Genomic DNA, 18,211 nt, shown 5'->3' on the forward strand with positions numbered 1-18,211 from the left:
CTCCAGTATCTTAGAGCAGCTGGAAGCAAAAACCTAAAGTTGTGAAATTGCAACTCATGTCAAAATGTGAAATATGTTTTGCAACTAATTGTGGTGGTGTGCTTTGAAATTTATAGCTTTTTTGTATATATGTTATATTTCACAAAAAATAAGGAAAAAAAGTCAATTGCGATGATAAAAAAATATTTAAGCCCTCTAGCCTCATATATTCTGGAGCAGCTAGAAGGAAAATTCTGAGAGGATCCTATGGTAGCCCATGACAAACACTGGGATCTGTCCTGTAACTATTTGTTGATGAGTGCTTTGAAAACTGTTGCTTTTTTATTTCTTTGCTTTGTATATATGTTGTACTGTACAATAAAAAAAAAGTTAAAAAGAAACACAACTCTATGTAGCCCCCAAAATCATGTGAGTGTAAATGTATTCTAAATAGGAACTTTTGATGAGGCTATTGAAATAAAGGTGTGGCCTTAAGTGGGTCTTAGTCTTCTTATTGAAGTCCTTTATAAGAGAATGAAATTCAAACAAAGAGAGAGAAAGCCATAGAAGCAAATATCTAAAAGCCGTGAAACCCAGAAGAGGAGGGAGACCTGAAGACACTGCCATGTGCTTTGCCATGTGCAGAGGACCTAAGGATCACTATCAGCCTGTCTTCAGGAAGAAAGCATTGCCTTGATGATGTCTTGATTTGGACATTCTCAACAGTTTCAAACAAATTCTCGTCATTTTCCCAACCCATTTCATGGTATTCACTTAGAGCAGCCTAGGAAACTAAAACAGATTTTGGTATGAAGAGAATGGGGTGCTTCTATTGCAAATACTAGAAATGTGGAAATGGCTATGGAATTGGATAATGGGCAGAACCTGGAAAAATTGTTGGCTGTGTGATAGAAAAGGTCCTAATTGCTTTGAAAAGACTGTTGGTAGAAATATGGCTGCTAAAAGTATTTCCCGTGAGTCCTTAGAGATGATGAATGTGTTAGTGAAAACTGGAAAAAAGGCAATCTTTGTTTTGAAGTGGCAGAGAACTTGGCAAAATTGAGTTCTGATGTCAGATGGAAGGCAGAACTTGTGAATGATGAAGTGGGATATTCAGCGGAGATTTCCAAGCTGAGTGTGGAAAGGGCAGCCTAATTTCTCCTTACAGCTTATAGTAAAATGTGTGAAGAAAGGGAGAAGCTGAGAATTGAACTCCTAAGTACAAAGAAACCAGAAGTTGATGGTTTGAAACATTCTGAGCTTCCAGAAAGCAAGTCCCCAGAGAACAGCACTCCATTGAGGATTTAATGAACATGGAGCCAGTCAGCCATCTCAAGGGAAGTCAGGATTGGAAATGCAGTTCTCCAGGAAGGATTTGTGAAAAGTTCATTTGTTGTATGGCTCCGACTCCCATGCCCTACCTACAAAGCATGTAAGTTCTTTGTGAGATCTGTATGAGTAGAACGACTGCCAGCCTGGACTAAAAAAGGCAGAAAAGGAACAAACTGAAGGAAAAATTACTTTGAAGGCAGAACCTTGGAAACTGAGGTCTGGAGCAAACATATCTTCTTGACCCAAAAGAGTGGACCCACCCATGTGTGTGGAAAGGTTAAATATGCCCTGGCACGTAGAGAGGGTGGACTTTCCACCGCGTTGTTCAGGAAGAGTGTTACCATCCCAGTTTTCTCAGATGCTTAGGAGATTGCAAAGTCTGGCCAGCACCTCAGTGTTTGGCAAGGGTAGAACATTTACCCCAGTATTCTGATAGAACAGCATCCCCAGTATTCAGGGACAGCAAGGCCGCTGCATAAGCACTTGGAAAGGCTGGGACTGCCACTCCTTCAGGCCTGTAGGATACGCGTCATTCTACAAATGGCTCTCAGACCTTGAAATCTAACAGAATATGCCCCGCAAGGTTTTGGAACTGTTTGGGACCAGTGACCCCTGTTTCCAATTTTTCCCTATGGCAATGAGAATTTTTTTTTCTTATGACTGTCCCTGCACTGTATATTGGAAGCAGATAAATTGTTCTTAGATTTCACAGGTACATAGATGGCAGGGAATTATGCCCCAAGACAGACTACACCTGTAACCAATTGCAATAAGACTTTGTACCAAACATTGTTTCTGAAATGATTAAAGCTTTTGGGATGTTATGATGGAGTGAATATATTCTATATGGATAAAAACATGTCTCTTTTGGGTGGTTTGGAACTGTATGCACCTCAGAAAATCATGTTCTTAAAGCTAATCCATTACTGTGGACACAAACCTGTTTTAAATAGGATTTCAATGAAATTATTTTAGTTAAGGTGTGGCCAATTATGGGTCATAATCCTCCTGATGAAGTCCTTTACAAGAGATGAATTTCATAAAAAAGAGAGAAAGCCACAGAAACAAGAAGGTGAAAGCACCAAAACCCAGAAGAGAAGGGAGAGACAAGTAGATGCCAGCCATGTGGCAGAGGATCCAAGGATCGCCGGTGGCTGGTCCTCAGGAAGAGGGCATCCCCTTGGTGATGCCTCGATTTGGACATTCTCATGGCCTCAAGCTAATAAATTCCCATCATTTAAAGTTAACCCATCCATGGTGTCTGCTTTGTGCAGCCTGGAAACTAAAACAGCATTTGTACCTGAGGCTAGAAATGCTGTGTGTTTCTGGCCAGCTCTGTGTCTAGCATAGTTCTAGCATATTTTCTGGCATAAAGGGGAAGCTTATAAATATTCGTTGAATTTCATCGGCACCTCCAATTATTGAATAAACCTTTTTCACTCACTTTCAAGGGCATCTGGATATCTGCTCTTTAAGAAAAGGTTCACAAAGAGATCATTTTCAGCTCATCAGAGTAGGTGATAGAAACCAGGCAGTGTGTTTGCAGAAGTGCAGGACTGATGGCCTGTAATGAATCCAGGCTCTTTGTTGACTAATGTATTGCTCAGGAAAAATGTCGTCCTCTTGTTCTGCCACACAGAATTTATAATAAGGCAGCTCTGTGATATTCAAAAGGTTCTTGTGTTGCTGATGGTAGCAGGCGCGGCAACAGCTTTCATCACCTAAGTTGGAGCAGATGAAATAAACTCTTGCAGCAGGCCTTCTAAGAAACTCCACCAGCTGCAGTTAGTAGGTTCCAGGTAACACCTGCCCATTCAGTACTCAGTGTAGGGAATCGGAAGCCAAAGCCTGTTTAATTCCTATCACAGGAACTGGCATTACAACAAAGAAAAAAGGAGGAATGACTTCTGATTCAAATCAGAGCCATCTGATTGGCAGGGCCTGGGTCATGTACCCTATCAACAGAGAACCAGGTAAAGCAAGTAGCTGGCATTTTCCTCTGCTAGCATAGGATGCAGGCTCTGCCTTGTGAGCTAGGTATTCCTTGAACATGGGAAGGGAGTGCACTAGCTGGGAAACCTAAACAAAGGTAAATGTCCACTACTCCTTACCGCTACCAAACTTTTGGAAAATATTATGTATTATTAAGTACAATTTGGGTCCAAAGTTAGAGTGAAGGTCACAGAGCAAAAAGAAGATGCAATATGACATTTAGGAAAGGTTATTTATCTGTGTAATAATCAATTCCAGGCACTGTACAAGATCCCTAGGAAATAATAAAGAATAAAGTGGACACACCCAGGTCTCAAGGACTGATCTATTTAGGAAAGTCAGACTTGAAACAACAACTAAGGAAATAAAAATACCAATACAATTTGATTTAGAATTATTAAGGAAAAGAAAAGATGCTATGAAAGAGGGAACATCAAGCCATCGTGGACTGCAGGTGGATCCTGATCCTGAAGCTTATTATAAGCATTTCTTCCCAACTCTGTGTTCAGTGATGTCATGTTGGTAGCTTGAAATTGACCATGGCGGGTGTATTTTTCATCACAAAAATTGGTAGATGCTACAAATTAGGGTTTTTTTCCCAGGAGAGATGGCTGTTAAAGATTTACAGCAGAAGGAAAACTGATTTAGGTAGGTGGAGGTTGGGGGATATTATAAACGGTTCCTCTTGGGGAATTGGCATTTAAATTGAGACTGGAAATCAGGAAAAGCTTCACAGAGGAAGAGACATTTCACTGAACCTGGAGTGACAAATGCATTGGAATGTTAGATGAGCAAAGATCTCAAACTAGTTTTGTAAAGTAAATGACTGTGGCACTTTAATACCCAATTGTTTTTCACCTGTTATTTAAAATAACAATAGTCAGTGAGATAAACAATCTTAATAGTTACATGCATTTGTATACCAGATGGAAGTAAATATTGCTTCCCAAACACTTCTGGGTTTTCAGACTAGAAGAGCAGAGTCAAAGATAATGCAGAAAGTTCACCTAAGTTCAGGTCTCTTCCTCACATATCATACAAAAATGTTTGCTATTTATCAGGATATATACCAAATGGATCAGAGATTCAAATGTAAATGATAAAATTGTACAAGTTGTGCAAATAAACATGGGCGATTTCCTCTATAATCATGAATGGGGAAATTTTTCTTAACTATGAGTCAAAATGCAGATATAATAAGAAAAAAGAGCAACAATTTTGACTGTACATTATATGGGCAAAAGCTCTGTAAGTAAACTGCACAAGCACATGACAAATGGGGGAAAAATCTGCAACTTATGTCACAGACAAATATATCTCTAATATATTATGGCCAAATCTGTTTTGCTTCATGGAAATGGACACATTTTGGAGATTTTATTTGTCATAAAAAATTATTTAGGCTTAATAAAAGTAAGATCAAGCAGGTAAAGTAAACTTCTGAGATCACTTCTAATTTTTTCTCAACCTAGAAGAAAAGAGCTAGTCAGATGAATTTCGAATTCATATCTATGTTTTAGTCAAATTGGTTGGTACCTCCCAAATAGACCATAGAACTCACTAGAATGGAACAGATTTGAGTTAGTCTGTGAAGTCTCCAAACATGGTCCCATGACCAGATTACAGAGAACTAGATGACCTCACTAGTAGCTGGGTTCTCTGGTCAGACAGTGAGTGTCAGGGATGAGGGCATGGCATATAAACACACAGCTGCTTTGAATGAATAGTCTTTTCATAGCTTTTCGTCTTCCTAACCCAATCAGTAATTCATGTCAAGACTCCAGTTCACAGTTAGAAGTGAACAAGAGCCTGTCAGAGATTTTGAAGATGGTACTAAGGACAACCAATGGCAAACTCAACATAGAGAGCCTCAATTTGAGTTTTCGAAAAGAAGATCGCTCCTTCTCTGGCTGCCTTCCTCCACCCAAGGTAATCAAAATTAGATTTCAGTCTCCAGGGCATGGGACTATAATAACAAGGCACAGTTAGGCTCTCTATTCAGTCTGTGGATTATGCTACACAATTGTTTTCTGTGTCCAAAGGAGAAAATAAAATTGAAAAAAAGCTGTGAAATGTGCAGAAGTGGTGCAGAAATTGCTTACCTTGGCCTGTTTTTTTTAATATTTTTATTGACAAATCTTCACAAACATATAGTCCATACATGGTATACAAGCAATGGCTCACAATATCATGACATAGTTGTGTGTTCTTCACCATAATCATTTATTTTTTATGAAACGTAATCACATACAAACAAAACATTCTTACCATATATCATTCCTTTCTTTTTACATAATCAATAATTCACAAAAACATCACATAGTTGTATATTCACCATGATCATTTCTCAGAACATTTGCATCAATTTAGAAAAAGAAATAAAAAGAAAACTGACAAAAACTCATACATACCATACCCCTTACCCCTCCCTTTCATTGAACACTAGCATTTCAATCTACTAAATTTATTTTGACATTTGTTCCCTCTATTATTTATTTATTTTTAATACATATATTCTACTTGTCTGTCGATATGGTAGATAAAAGGAGCATCAGACACAAGGTTTTCACAACCACACAGTCACATTGCAAAAGCTATATCATTATACAATCATCTTCAAGAAACATAACTACTGGAGCACAGCTCTACATTTTCAGGTGAGAAAGGGAGAAAATTCAACTTCCCCAAGTGGAGAATTCTTGATATTCTCACAAGCAGTGGGGACAACCAAAGCAATAAGCTAAGCCTCCAATCTTGGGGGTTGTTCATAAAAAACTTAACCCCACAAAGGATAGGACAAGCCTACTTAAAATTAGGCCTAAGAGTCACCTCCAAGAGAACCTCTTCTATTACTCAGATGTGGCCTCTCTCTCTTAGCTAACACAACAAACAAACTCATTGCCTTCCCCCTCTCTAAAGGGACATGTGGGACATGACTCCCAGGGGTGTGGACCTTCTTGGCAACATGGGACAGAAATCCTAGAGTGAGTTGGGACTCAACATCAAGGGATTGAGAAAACCTTCTCGACCAAAAGGGGGAAGAGTGAAATGAGACAAAATAAAGTGTCAATGGCTGAGAGATTCCAAGCAAAAGTCAAGAGGCTATCCTGGAGGTTTTTCTTATGCATTAAATGGATATCACTTGTTTAGTTAAGGTGTAATAGAGAGGCTGTTTTATGTTAACAATAGAAAATATGATAATAGCCAAATAATATTTCACAATAGAAAAATATTTTTCCAAAGTCAAATGTTCATTTCTCACTCACTCCCCCAACTTCCAGTAAGGTAAAAATGTGGTGTCCCATTTAATTAAGAAGACCAAATTTTAGGGACTGATGTAACTTTTTGCTGCTAGAAGATAGCATGTTGTTTGGAACATTAATTGACAGTGTTGACGTGTTTCATGGAAGAGGATCCTGAACAATATTAATTTATGGATCTTCTTTAACCAAACAAATTCTTATCATAAGGGCACTCTGGCTACAGATGAAATTATAATTACCATTATTATTATGACTCCATAGATACCACCTCTCTACTTCTACCCTTTAATGGACCCTTACTAAGTTCCAAGCACTGTGCTAAATTTCTTACCTTCATTAATTCGTTTAACACTTGCAAAGTTAATTACTTGCAAAATACTACAAAGTCTGGCTAAATCTTTTTATTTAATCCTATCTAACAAATGAGAAAACTAAATATCAGAGAGACTGAATTGGGCCATTCAAGGACCACAGCTAGCAAATGGTAGAGCCAAGTTTCAAAGCATAGGAGAGTACTAAAAATTGGGAAACCAGAATTGAAGCTCCATTTAGGTAGAAGATTTCTGAATGATTTCATTAAGTCCAGTATACAAGAGTTAGAATTCCTGAGAAGTACAAATGACTGGAAAGTATAGAGAAGGAAGGGAGGGAGAGAGGGAAGGAGGGAGGAAGGAAGGAAGAAAAGAAGGAAGGAAGGAAGGAAGAAAGGAAGGAAGGAAGGAAGGAAGGAAGGAAGGAAGGAAGGAAGGAAGGAAGGAAGGAAAGAAGGAAGGAAGGAAAGAAAGAAGGAAGGAAAGAAGGAAAGGAGTTTTGTAGGAAAGATTTAAAAATTCCTTTCATCTAGGTAGACAGACATTGGCATTGAAGAGATCAGAGAAGCTAAAATAACAAGTTGATGTATTACTAATGAAGAAGGAGCAGGATATGCTGCAAATGGGTTCTTATTCTAGGGCAAAGGTTTCTTTTACTGTGCTTTCATGTATACTACCAACAATACAAAGATGAATCTCATGTTAATGTGTGTGTTCATGTTAGTATTACACATGCAAGCCTGTTTCACTAGAAAGAGATAAAACACTACAGAAAATTCGGTGCAAAGAAAGTAGCCTTACTTTATTCATGAGAAGATGGGTGTAAATAGTCTAAGAAGCAGCGATTCTTTGCCCAATTGGAAATCACAAACCCCACCTGTGCAGCTTAAATATTCTCACATATTACTCATAGAGTGTAACATAAATGACTTGTAAATTAAAATTCTTTTACTTAAAATCTTTGAGCTGCAGATTTTTCATCTGGAGCTGGTTTCAAATATCTACCTCCTATGGCTGTTGTGAGGATTAAACAAGATAAGTATATGAAGGCACTTAGCATGAGTTCTGACATATGAAACACTCAGTAAATATTAGTTTTCTTTCTTTCTTACGAGAGAATATATAACGTTTGGTGAAATTCTCACTTCAAAGCAGCCTAAGGAGGGAGGATCTTTCCCACGGTCAAATGATGGCCACATCAGGCACTGGCCATCAGAGCAGGTCTTAAATATGCTTCCTCCCAGCAACTCACCCCAAAAGCTTAACCTTGTGGTTCATAGCCAAGAAAATGGGACACATTTTCCTTGAAACTGGGCTGCTTTTTGTGAGGCATCTGGTGTCTCTTAAGAATCTGGAACAAACTCAAAATCTCTTACAGTTGTGGAAGGCATGCAAAATAGAATTCTGATTCCCCAGACTGTGAGGCAAATTGAGGCCCAAGGGACACTGGACACAGGAAGCAAAAGCAGCCATGCCCCAACTTCCTTGATCCTGGACGAAAGTTTTCAGAGTGGACAGGGGAAAGACTGTCTGAACTGAAAGGATTCTTCTTTTTGACTCATATTTCTTTAACTCTTTGGATAAGGGGCAAGAGAATCACAGACTCTTGAGATTTTCATGAAAGCTATGCATGTCCTCCCCAGAAAAAAACAAAAAGTAAATTTGCACAGCTACATCTCAGAGGGTTCACAGATCATCTGTAATTTCCCAAACAAATACATGCAGTCCTAAAGGATAATCTAACAGTTCTGACATTCAATTCAATGGAATTTTGACTATTTATACTCAAAAAATAGTATAGTTGCATCATATTTCTTCATCATATCCTGCTCCTTCTGGCATGCCTTTGCTGCAACAATGGCTTCTGTCAGGACTACTGAGTCTATGAGAACCCACATACCATAACTATTAACCACCCTGGCCATTACCAAAGTCAGTCATAGACGCAATAGATCTGTAGAACCTAAGCTGTTCCCATGTATGCAGGTTCAATGTAATATAATCCATATTCTTCACCTCTTGAATCCATCTTTTTTCTGCTTCATATCACAAACATCTGCCACACTACTCCCAGATCTTCCTCCCAGGGGGAGCTAGCTAGAATACAGGTTGCTCTACTTCTAAATACTCTTTGCTTCATTTGCATGCAGCTTCTCCATTATCACCAGCAGAAGACCCATTACTGATGTTACCAGGGTAACTAGGGTTTGCAAAGGTGAAGTTCAATTCATGACCATAATCTCAGCTTTTTACAGAGGGACTCCAGCTATGACCCTGGTTTGCGGGGTGAACCAGGACTAGAAGTACTGCAGCTCTTCAGGCTTCTTTAGCATATTTAATTTTTCTATAACTGCATACTCTTCCCTAAATTTATAAAAGTATTTCTACTTTCCCCTCCAATACAAAAGCCATGCTTCTGATCAATATGGCATGTTTAAACTATTCTTGCATTTGACACAATAATCACCCAATGAGCTCTGTGCACTATGAAAGGCACTGAGGAAAATAAGACTATAATGATTTCAGTCTCTGCATTCTCCTGGCAAGAGAAGACATTTTAGGCATGCCACCACAATATTGTGTGACAAGTGTGTGTTGGCAGCAGCTTTGAACACAGAGAAGGAACACCAACCTAGCCTAGGCCGAAGGCTCTTCAGAGGAGATAATGCAAATCTTAAATCTTCAAGCAAAGGCGAATGTAAGCAAAGAATGGGGGAAGGGGTGAGGGGAGAACAGATCCAGAGTGTGTACTAGGTAAAAAGAATGATGAAATGGAGCTGAAATGAGAGAATGTGACAAATTCAGGGAACTAAGTCATTCATTCGACAAGGCACAGTGTTGGGAGTGGGGAGTTGATACTGGAATGGAAAGTATGAATCAGTTTATGAAGGGTCTTACTGAGAAGTGTGAACTCCAAAGGAATCATTCAAGGATACTAAACAAATGAATAATATGATCCAATCTGAAATTAGAAAAGAGCATTCTAATAACATTTAGAGAATTGGATAAAAGCAAAATTGGAGGTAAAGAGATTCATAAGAAGGCTGTTCCAGTTATCCAGGCAAGAAGTGATGAGAAATTAAAGAGGCAGTAATGGGGAAGGGGGGTGGATATATTAAGGAAGTAGAAAGCAGGTCTTGGTGATTATTAATTAGATATGGGCCCTGAATTAGAAATCAAAAGCGATTTTCAAGATTTGGGTTTGATAATGTATTTGTCAGTATTCTAAAGAAGCAGAACCAACAGGATGTGTGTGTGTGCACGCATGTCTCTATGTGTAAATATTAAGATATTTATTAGATGAATTTGTTCACATAGTTATGGAGTCTGGCAGGCCCAAATTCCATAGGGCTGGCTGCAGGTTGGAAATTCTGATGAAGATGACATTGAATTCCCCAGGAGAAGCAGCTGGCTGAAGTAAAGTTAGAAATTCTTTTCTGACTGCTGTTCTTACTTTAAGGCCTCCAATTTAGTGTATGTGGAGATTCCTCTCATTACTGAAGGCAATCTCCTCTGTTGATTATAGGTATAATCAGCCGCAGATATAAACAGAGTACTAATGATATAAATCCATCTATGAAATACTCTCACAGTAAAAATCAGTCCAGTGCTTGCTTGCATATGTCCAAACAATGGGACAATATAATCTAGTCAAACTGACACATGAAATTAACCATCACTGGCAACTGGGTAGATGGAGGTGCCATTCCCTGAGATAGGAAACTGAAAAAGAGTGGTTTAGAAGGGCAGAGGAAGGGCTGATGAGTTCAGTTCTCAACACATTTGATCTGTGTAGAGAGTTTAATCTAAATAATTATCTCAGTCATCAATATGGAGTTGAAGCCATGGGAGAGGTTAGGATTACCCAAACACAGAATGCAAGGTGAAAAGAGAAGAAAGTTGAGGAGGACACTAACTGTTATGGAGTGGGTAGATGAGAACAGCCCACAAAGGAGGCTATAAATAAGTTAAAAGAAGGATGAAAGTGGTCCTGAAAAACAAAGGGAAGAGATTTTGGAGAAGGATGGCGTGATCAGCTGCATGTTGCAAAAAAATCTATAACTTGAACTGAAAAGAGTTCATTAAATTCAGAACCATGGAGGTTACTATCAACTTGGTAAGATCGGTTGAAGTAGAGTGATGGCCTAAAATGCAAATAGGGGCATAAATGGGAAAGGAAAAATTTGAGACAGTGTCTGTGCACTGCTATTTCAAGGAACATTTTTAGGAAATGAAGTTTTTATTTCACTTTTCATTAGCAAAAATATTTTATTTACTTTTGATTTAAAAATGTCTTCATTCAACAGAAGGAACTACACATAATTTGACTTTTTCTTATTAACTAAGGGTTATTAGGAATATTCATGCTTTGAAGGATTTCACAATAAACAAAGACCTTTGTCCCTTCACTAGGTAATACTCAATTGCTAGATATTTCTGGTAAATGTTTCCATTGCCTCTTCTATAACTGTCAGGAGTCATTTCTCAGCAGCTATCAATCAGTCTGCTTCTAGGAACCCTGATGTACCATTTCTAATTTGCTGTTCATTTTAGCCTAGAGCAAAACTCAACGTTGCTAGAAGCAGAAAGCTAACTGTGTTTCTAAAATAACCTCTTAATATTGATGTTTAAAAATTCATCATTTTCTACTCATGAGGACAATTCAATTCTTATTTATGGAGTAAAATGCAACTAATGTCTATCTCTCTAACGTTACTTTTTGCCATCCTCCCCCAAATGCACTCTCCTTTTCAGTGACTTCAACTCATACATTCATTCACTCCCTCATTCACCCAGGTATTCATTTAACCATCAATTATTGATTCTTTATGTCCCTATGCTAGGCAATGGTGACAAGAAAATGATTGAAAACACAATTCCAGCCTTTAGTAAGCCACTGTCTTGTAGAGAAGTTAAAGAAATAAACATATATTTACTGCTCAGACTGCTGAGAGGGATATAGAACATTACAGTAGAGTGAATAATGTAAAAATTATATTGCTTCCAAAAAGCCCCATACTCTTTCTCAGCCATTGCCTGCACATGTTTTTCCCTCTGCTTGGTATTTTCCTCACCCTTTATTCTTGAATATTCTTATTCAACTTTAAGATTCTAAATCATGATTTTTTTCCTCTTTTAAGCTTCCCTGATATTATTCCTCCACACTAATAACATGCACAGGAATTGAATCCAGATTCATTGAACTTGCTCTCAAAATAATACTATTTAGTATAGCCCAAATACTGACCAGCCATTTTTCTCTTTCTTCATCCTTTCTTCCTCTCTTTTGTAATTTTGCTGTTGTTCTCTCTGTTCTCCTTTCCTTCTTCTCTTCATTTCAAAATATATTAATCAGATGCCTCCTAAGATCCAAGCATATTCTTAGTACTTATTTTCTCATGTAGTGTTACGGAGTCCTGGAAAGTAGACAGTACCATCCTCATTGAGTAGATGATTTAATTGGACACAGAAAGATTAAATAACTTCCCAAGCTCATAAAAATCACAAGCAGCAGATCTAGCTCAAAATAAGGTCTGTTTGAGTCCAAAGTCTAAATGTTTTACCAGTATGCTAAACCCACAACTTGTGCTATTACAGCCCTTTAAAGTTAATGTACTTGAACCTAAGTACCATCCACCCACTATCCTGAGAATGGGGCTAGTTTTTTAGCCAGACTCAGAAAATAATAAGTACAGGGGAAGCTGCAGTGACCATTGATTCATTCATCAGACAAATATTTATGGAGCATCTGGCTTCTAGAAAAATTCCACTATTTATTATGTGCATGACATTGAGGATGTCGTTTTATCTCCCTAAGCCTTGTCTTCCTCAGAAATGAAATATAAAAAGTAATATTTACCCTACTAACACCACAAGCTTATTTTATAAATCAAAGTGGATGATAAAAAGTGTTTTGCAACTTATAAAACAAAAGGCAGATAACATTTGGCCTTGACCTCCATCCAATAGCTGATATAAACATTAGACCATCATTTCAAAACTTAGTGGCTTTTGAGTAATGAGTGATGCCTCTGTGTCAACAAGGTAAAAATTGGCAGTAGATCATGATCAATCAATTCGATACTGTTGTTCTCAATGATATTCCAATTGTAGAATACATTTCCAAGTACTAAATTCTTGTCAAAATTATATAGATTCTAATATGGGAGAAAAATCATATTAATTTCCTTCTATTGAAATTCAAATCTTTTCTTATTTACAGGTCAGGGCTATATGTGGGAAGCATGGGCTATATATCACCTTGAGCCTGTTGGAAACATTGCTTAACCATCAAGATTTGGGTTTCCAAGATGAAATAAGGTAAGTTTACTTTTGATTCATATAGTTCTCTATTAAGATACCAGACAAAGAACTCTGTCTTTAGGACAGTATTACAGATTTGGTAAAAGAAACAATCTATCCCATTATATGAAAGTTCAGTTAAGTAATGTTGCTTACCTTAAAACCAAAGAGTATTCTGAGCTCTGGAATGACAAAGCAGGAAAGTTCTACTTGCATCCATTATGGATGATCAAGGACCAGATTTACCTTTCCATCTTTAACAACTAAAAAATAAGACAAAATATGAAACAGTGGTGTTCAGACATTGGACATCAGGTAGCAGAGAGCAGTGATTCCTGTGACAAGGAAAACAAATTAGGTGAGACCTATAATTGCCTCAGATCACTGCATAAGTAGGATGTATCCTACTGGGCACAGCAGACTCTCTGAGTTGAGGATACTGAGTTCAGAGGATATCTGCAGTTCTGAGGAGTTTAGAGTTTCAGGAGACAAGAAAGCTAGAATTCATAACGCAAAGTAGGAGAGAGAAGAAAGAGATCCCTAGAGACATCTCTCTAGAGAACTGCAAAGAGTTGTCCTTGAGCCTCCAAGTGAGTACTGACTGTGTACTTTAAGGAATCTACCCAGGCCAGGGAAAGAAATACTGAAAGAAAGAGGTGGAACAATTCTCATACCTCAAAAAAGGCTGGGAAGAGTTCATGTTTACGTTAACCAAAGAGGAAGACCTCTTAAAACATATGGCATTGAACAGAATTCTCAGAAGGGTCTTACGTACTAGGGCCAAATTCTCCCTAGACAAAGCTTAACAAATCTCAAAAGTCCTAACAAAACTTCAAAATGATCAAAACATGTCCAAGAATCTTAGCTACCTTCCAAAATAGAGTGCCCAAATTTCTGAAAGAATTTTTTTTAAAAAAAGACCAATCAACAATGTAAAATTTCAGGCATTTTGTACAAAATCAGCAAGGATGAAAAGAAGATGGAAAATATGATGCATAATGAGGAGAAAAATCAACCAACAGAAGCGGGTCCAAAAATGACACAGACAATAGAATTAGCAATTATAAATATCCTTCATATGTTCAAGAAGGTATAGGAAAGCATAAGCATAATGTGAAGAGATATGGAAGATATTTTAAAAGACCCAGATGAAACTTCTAAATATGAAAAATATAATGTCTGTTCTTCAAAACCAATAACCCTAGTTTATTCATTGGAGAAACATCAGACAAATCCCCAGAGGGACATTCTAAATAACACAGGAACAGAACTCTTCAAAATTGACAACATTATCAAAACATTATCAAAAACAAAGAAAGTCTGAGAAACTATCACAATCAAGGGGATCATACATGACTAAATGTAAACTGACACTAGAATGATATCATGGATCTATGGGTGAATGAAGAGTACTGGAAAAGGTAAGCAGGTTAAGGGGAGGTGTTACAACTTTAAATAGTGTGGTATATTGCCAAAAAAGTCAATTTATCAAAAAGACATAAAAATCATAAATGTTTATACCTTTAATAACAGAGCTTCAGATACATGAAGCCAAAATGTTGAACTGAAATGAGAAAGAGACAAGCTCATGTCTGCATGATGAATTTCATGCTGGCAAGGACCATGACTATTTTCTCATACTATGTTCCTAATATCTAGCCACGTACTTGGCACATGGTGAGTAAACAATAGTTTACGGATTCATTTATCCAAGTGCCTACTGTATACTAAGCACTATTCTAAGCACTGGACATATAGACATGAACAAACAAGGCCCCTTCCTCCATGTGACGTGTATTCTTGTGGAAGAAAAACAACAAACTAAAATAAATAATATATCACATGGTGATAAGAGAAATACAGAAAAATAAATAAGGTTAAGGCTTATGGGGAGGGTCAACTGATAAATAAATGAGATTAGAAGATTAAGCCAAGCCGTGAATTTCCACTGGATCAGGTTTGGACATAAGAGCTTCCCTTCCCTGAAACCTTGGAGATAGGAAGGGTAAAGTAGATTAGCAGGAAAAGCAGAAAAGTGAGCTAAGAGCTAAGTAGAAAATGTAGAAATCAAAATTGAGAGTCTCAACTAAAGGGAGAACGAGCAAGTGTCAAAGACCACATTCTACCTGGCACATAATAAAGATTCAATAGTTATTTGTTGATTAAAAGCTGACATCCATAATAAAAGTCCAGGAATAAGGGACAAGATCATAAGAGTGAATGGGGGGAGTAAATGAGGTTAAGTTACCTATTATTATTACAATATGTTCAACTTACCAAAATTTTACATGCAGATAAGGGATACACACAGATTTCTTTATTCACCTGTTTTTGACTGTTCAAGGGCATCAAAACGATGAAAACCAACGAAGAATTGCACTTCTAGGAGATAAACATGTCTCATCCTTAAACAGCCAATGGCTAAAGCTTCTTCAGTTGAATTAAACCCATTCTGTTAAGAGCTTTGTATGCAAACCTATATCCTTAAGAGATTAAAGATGCAATTTAGGCACACAGTTTAGAAGCTGAATGCACGAATCATTATTTTAGTATATATTGTCCATTAATCTGCTGTTCAATTGGGAACCCATTTGGAATGTGGCTGCTTGCTAATTAGCAGGATTCTAGTGCTGAGCTGCTTCCTGATTAAATGTCCTTTAGAATCAATAAAACATCAGGAGGGATTATGGTGATGTGGGATTAGCCCCATCTAACCAAATAAAATGAATTGTGTTCTCTTCTTAAACTGTCACGTTGCAAGAGTTGATGACAGGAGTAATTTTGCAAACCCTGTTGCAAAGTTTGTTTTTTTTTAACATTGAGATTTTGTTTTTTTGCCATTTGCCTACCAATTAGCAGAAACATTAGTGAATGACTGCCAGGCTAAGGCGATTTTGAGAAAGACTTGATTAAGATTTCAAATCTCTACTCTTAATCACTCTCATGTAAAATGAATTCAGGTTGGGTTGGGTGGAAATTATTTTCCCTGATCTTGGCCAGGAACATGTAAGTCAGAATTAGCATTTAATGTTTCTGTGCGACTTTGCAATAAGTGGTAATTAAGGAGGGCAGAGAGAGAACAGGAGGCAAACTAATACTCTAAAATTGTATTGGCAAAATCAAGCTCTTCAAACCCAATTTAAAACACATGCATACAAGGCATGTGCTGGGAGAGGGGATAAATAATGAATCTGCTCTGGAAGCTTCGTGAATAGAGCAGAGCAATTGACACAGCCACAAGTAGGAATTATCATGCACATCTGGCCCATTATTGAGAGAGCAATTAGGTTGAAAAGGACTCCTTTGCTAATCCCAGGAACAACCAGAGGATTTTAGGAGATAAAGGAAAAATGAGGTGCCTGATTCAGCAATTACTTTTTAATGGGAATAGGAAAATATTAGGCAGCAAGCGATTAGAGATGTGATATAGATCTGCCCATTGGTTGGATCTTACAACAGAAACCTGCTGGCCTTTAAGAGTTCATTAATTCCAGTCTTGTTTTCCAGAATCCCATAATTCATATAGGACATGGATTCTAACAGTAGTAATAGTATTATTGTTAATAAAGCTGTTATTTTTATTAATAGCCAACATTGATATAGGGTTTACTATATTCCAGGCAATGTTCTACATGCTTTATAAATATTAACTCTTTAAATCCTAGCAACTGCTCCATGAGGTATGTACACTTATTTTTCAAATGAGTGAACAGAAGTGCAGAGGCATGGTGAATACTAAAACCAAAAGTAACTGACAGAGCCAGGGTTCAAATGTAGGCTCTCTTACTCCAGAGTCTTGGCTTGTAATCCCTATACTACACCACTTCTGAAACAAGCCTACAAAACTCAGTCAAGAAGACTGGGAGAGAGTGGGTAGGCACAGGGACTTTGGGCAAATCACCTGAGATCCAAAGCTAACACCAAACTTGGGCATGGTACTGAACATAGTTCTAGATTTGAAGAGCTCAGTATCTCCAGCCCTCTCTTCCAGAACGCAGGAGAGGTGTGGAGTACAGATACAGAAAGGGGACACTCTGTTCTCTAGGGACAGTTATATCTAAAGGCATGGAGACAATTTCTTCTCAACATGTTAGCCGTTCCATCACTCCTGTAGCCACCATTAGAGGGGGATAACAAACATGAGATACTCCCATAAAATCTAAAGGAAAACAACAAAAAAGAAAATGAGAGGGGATAGTAGATACAGAATAAGAAGAGAGATACAACCTAAAAGTCCTTGTTCTTACAGAAAAAGAAGCTAGAAAAATTGTGATAGAGGTAAAAACAAAAGTCACAACTATAGAAACATCCCAGAGCTAAGGAATAAGTAACACCCCCTCTAAATGCTGATTTAAGGATTCACTATGATCTAGACCAAATTCAGAAATTTTTTCTACATCTGTCTTTGATTTTAAAGACAAATAAAATTATTGAAAGATTTAGACCAGAAACAAAATAAAACTAAACCAAAGCAAAGCAAAAAGATTAATTATAGCAGAGCAAAATTAGACTAACCTTAAATTTGTGGAATAATAAATGTTAGAAAATACTGAAGCTGTGTTCATCAAAATTCAAAGGGGGGGAAATGTAACTGAAACCAAATTAAATTATGTTCATATGTAAGGCTCTCTCACATAAGGTTTAAGAGGGCAGTATTTGGACTGAGATAGCTAGGGTTTAAATCCTGGCTGCTCCAATGATGTATGTGTCCTTAGGCAGGTCACCTTCATAGAGCGGTTGTCTCCATTCAATGAGCTAATGAACATAAAGTTCTCAGAGCACTCACCAAATGCTGTTTTAACTTGACAAATTCAGTTGAAATTAAAATTTGAACTCAGGTCTGTCTAAGTCCATAATTAGGCTCACTCATCTTGTTTACCAGTTCTGACCTCTCTATGTGAAATTCACTTTTCTAATTAGAATTATAGTAGTTTTCTACCAACTAAAACCTATTCCTATATTTAAGTTGTCATGGTTCTTTAAAGGTCCTAGGATAATGGAAAAGAATATGGGAGAAGGAAAACATTTTAC

At 37.5% G+C, this 18,211-nt stretch overlaps 1 protein-coding gene across 1 annotated transcript in view; it reads left to right on the forward strand.

Moving 5' to 3' along the window:
• C2H1orf87 (chromosome 2 C1orf87 homolog) overlaps nucleotides 1–18,211 on the forward strand; it is an 80,676-nt gene that overhangs the window by 43,344 nt on the left and 19,121 nt on the right. The window contains exons 7-8 of the mRNA XM_077149472.1: nucleotides 5,067–5,232; nucleotides 13,101–13,198. Coding sequence (XP_077005587.1) covers nucleotides 5,067–5,232; nucleotides 13,101–13,198 — 264 coding nt within the window. The remainder of the gene's footprint in view (nucleotides 1–5,066; nucleotides 5,233–13,100; nucleotides 13,199–18,211) is intronic.

This window comes from Tamandua tetradactyla, chromosome 2 (assembly GCF_023851605.1).
Source record: "Tamandua tetradactyla isolate mTamTet1 chromosome 2, mTamTet1.pri, whole genome shotgun sequence".
NCBI lineage: Eukaryota > Metazoa > Chordata > Mammalia > Pilosa > Myrmecophagidae > Tamandua > Tamandua tetradactyla.